General features: G+C 43.3%; 1 protein-coding gene across 1 annotated transcript; it reads right to left on the reverse strand.

Moving 5' to 3' along the window:
- Positions 1 to 234: 234 nt before the first annotated feature.
- LOC137356379 (histone H2B 5-like) lies at positions 235 to 640 on the reverse strand. Its single transcript, XM_068022264.1, has one exon. The coding sequence runs from the start codon at positions 636 to 638 to the stop codon at positions 258 to 260; it is 381 nt and encodes a 126-aa protein (XP_067878365.1). The 5' UTR covers positions 639 to 640; the 3' UTR covers positions 235 to 257.
- Between the last annotated feature and the right edge of the window lie 1,423 nt (positions 641 to 2,063).

Below are 2,063 nucleotides of genomic sequence, written 5' to 3' on the forward strand. Positions count from 1 at the left end.
ACTGAGAACATCTTTAAATCATGCGTTAAATCAGCTTTCATTTTCGAAATATAGCAAAGGGGCCGAATGAATCTGCATTAACCTGACCGGATTTAAACAGAGATTTACAACCACCATCAAAAATTTGCAAAGTATTCATATTAACAGAAAAAAAATTCGATAATCATGATGATGTTGTAGCTATTTCAGAGAAGTTGTGGGTGGCTCTTAAAAGAGCCTTTTTGTGTTTCGGGTGTGTTTCAGTACATTGCGGATATTTACTTGGAGCTGGTGTACTTGGTGACCGCCTTTGTACCTTCCGACACGGCGTGTTTGGCCAGCTCCCCGGGCAGCAGCAGGCGCACGGCGGTCTGGATCTCCCGGGAGCTGATGGTGCTGCGTTTGTTGTAATGGGCCAGGCGGGAAGCCTCACCCGCGATTCGCTCGAAAATATCATTCACAAACGAATTCATGATGCTCATGGCCTTGGAGGAGATGCCGGTGTCAGGGTGAACCTGCTTCATCACTTTGTACACGTAGATGGAGTAACTTTCTCTCCTGGATTTTCTCCGTTTCTTGCTGCCCTTCGTTGGCGCCTTCTTCTGAGTTTTCTTGGCGCCTTTCTTGGAAGGTGCTGCTGTTTTCTTCTCGTCAACCATGATCGCGATCAACTTCAGACACAGAATAACCGAAATTTCGCTCCAAGCTCGCATTTTATAGACATCCCCAGAAACCTATGCTAATAAAGGATGGGAGAAGACCATGCTCATGATTGGCTGGTTTACAATGATGTCACTGCCTGATGTTGGGCGGCGCAGTGGTTCGCACCGCAGCCTCACAGCTCCAGTGACCCGAGTTCAATTCCCGGCACTGCCTGTGTGGAGTTTGCAAGTTCTCCCTGTGTCTGCGTGGTTTTCCTCCAGGTGCTCCGGTTTCCTCCCACATGCTGGTTGATAGGTTAATTGGCCATTATAAAAATAGGTGGGAATGTGGTAGGAATATGGAATTAGTGAAGGATTAGTATAAATGGGTGGTTGATGGTCGGCACAGACTCGGTGGGCCGAAGGGCCTGTTTCAGTGCTGTATCTCTAAAACTAAAACTAAAAGCTAAATCTGTCTGATTGGATATCTAAAGTAACCAATCACACTTCATGCCTATCACAGCCACAAACTGACGCAGCAGTCAGATCGTCCAAACCCCTTTGCCCGTCCTTAACCATGACTTTCTCAGTCCCTCTGCCTCTTCATCCATTTCCATTTTGCTGGTACGAACACGTCTATTTTTTCACTCTGTACATATAATTTCTCGACACTTCCATTCCTTATCAGGATGTACCGGCCTGCTGCACTTCCGTTCATCACCAGGACGGAACCGTCCAGTATAGTTGGGGTCAGACATGGGCAAGTGCAAGTATTGAAGTGCAAGTCTTTAAATCTATGTTGCGTGCCAAATAAGGTTGGTCAGCTGCAGCCACAAGTAACCACATGAAAGATTTATATAGTGGCAATTACATAATACTGGCTGAAACTAGGCGAGGCAAGGGAACTTATTATTACTGGCTACAAATATTCAGCAAGACAGGTCTGAAAAAATATGGAGGGTTGTGGAGTGGAAAGAGTTGATCAAATATAATATGATAACACTGGCAGCGATGATGTTTTTGAGTTATTAACAAAAGAATCTATTTGGTCATATATACGGAATATGGCAGGAGGAAATGCATGAACATTCTGGGTCGTGTCATGTTTGTCTTTCCCTGCAGGACATGTGAGTGTGGGTCTCATTCTGTGTCTATCAGTATGTGATATTTAACTGTGGCTTTTACTCCATATTGGTCAATCTATGGTCAATGATTTTGTGATTTAATTCAGTAATTTCAATCTTCAATAGGTGATTCTGTTTTTTTTTTCTTTCTCTGTAACATTCAGTTTCTAACTGGGTGATTATGAGTTTTGTTCTGTACCTATGAGCTTCTACTGAGTGAGTGTGGGTTTTGTTATGTATCTGTTAATCTCTGATTTTGAAGTCTGGGCATTTCTCTTTATCTGTTAATTTCTGAATTGTGAATTTGGATTTTAATCTG

Source organism: Heterodontus francisci, chromosome 45 (assembly GCF_036365525.1).
Source record: "Heterodontus francisci isolate sHetFra1 chromosome 45, sHetFra1.hap1, whole genome shotgun sequence".
Taxonomy (NCBI): Eukaryota; Metazoa; Chordata; class Chondrichthyes; order Heterodontiformes; family Heterodontidae; genus Heterodontus; species Heterodontus francisci.

Bases quoted from the DNA above. Each gene is read 5' to 3' on its own strand.
- LOC137356379 (XM_068022264.1), bottom strand. From the start codon at position 638: ATGGTTGACGAGAAGAAAACAGCAGCACCTTCCAAGAAAGGCGCCAAG.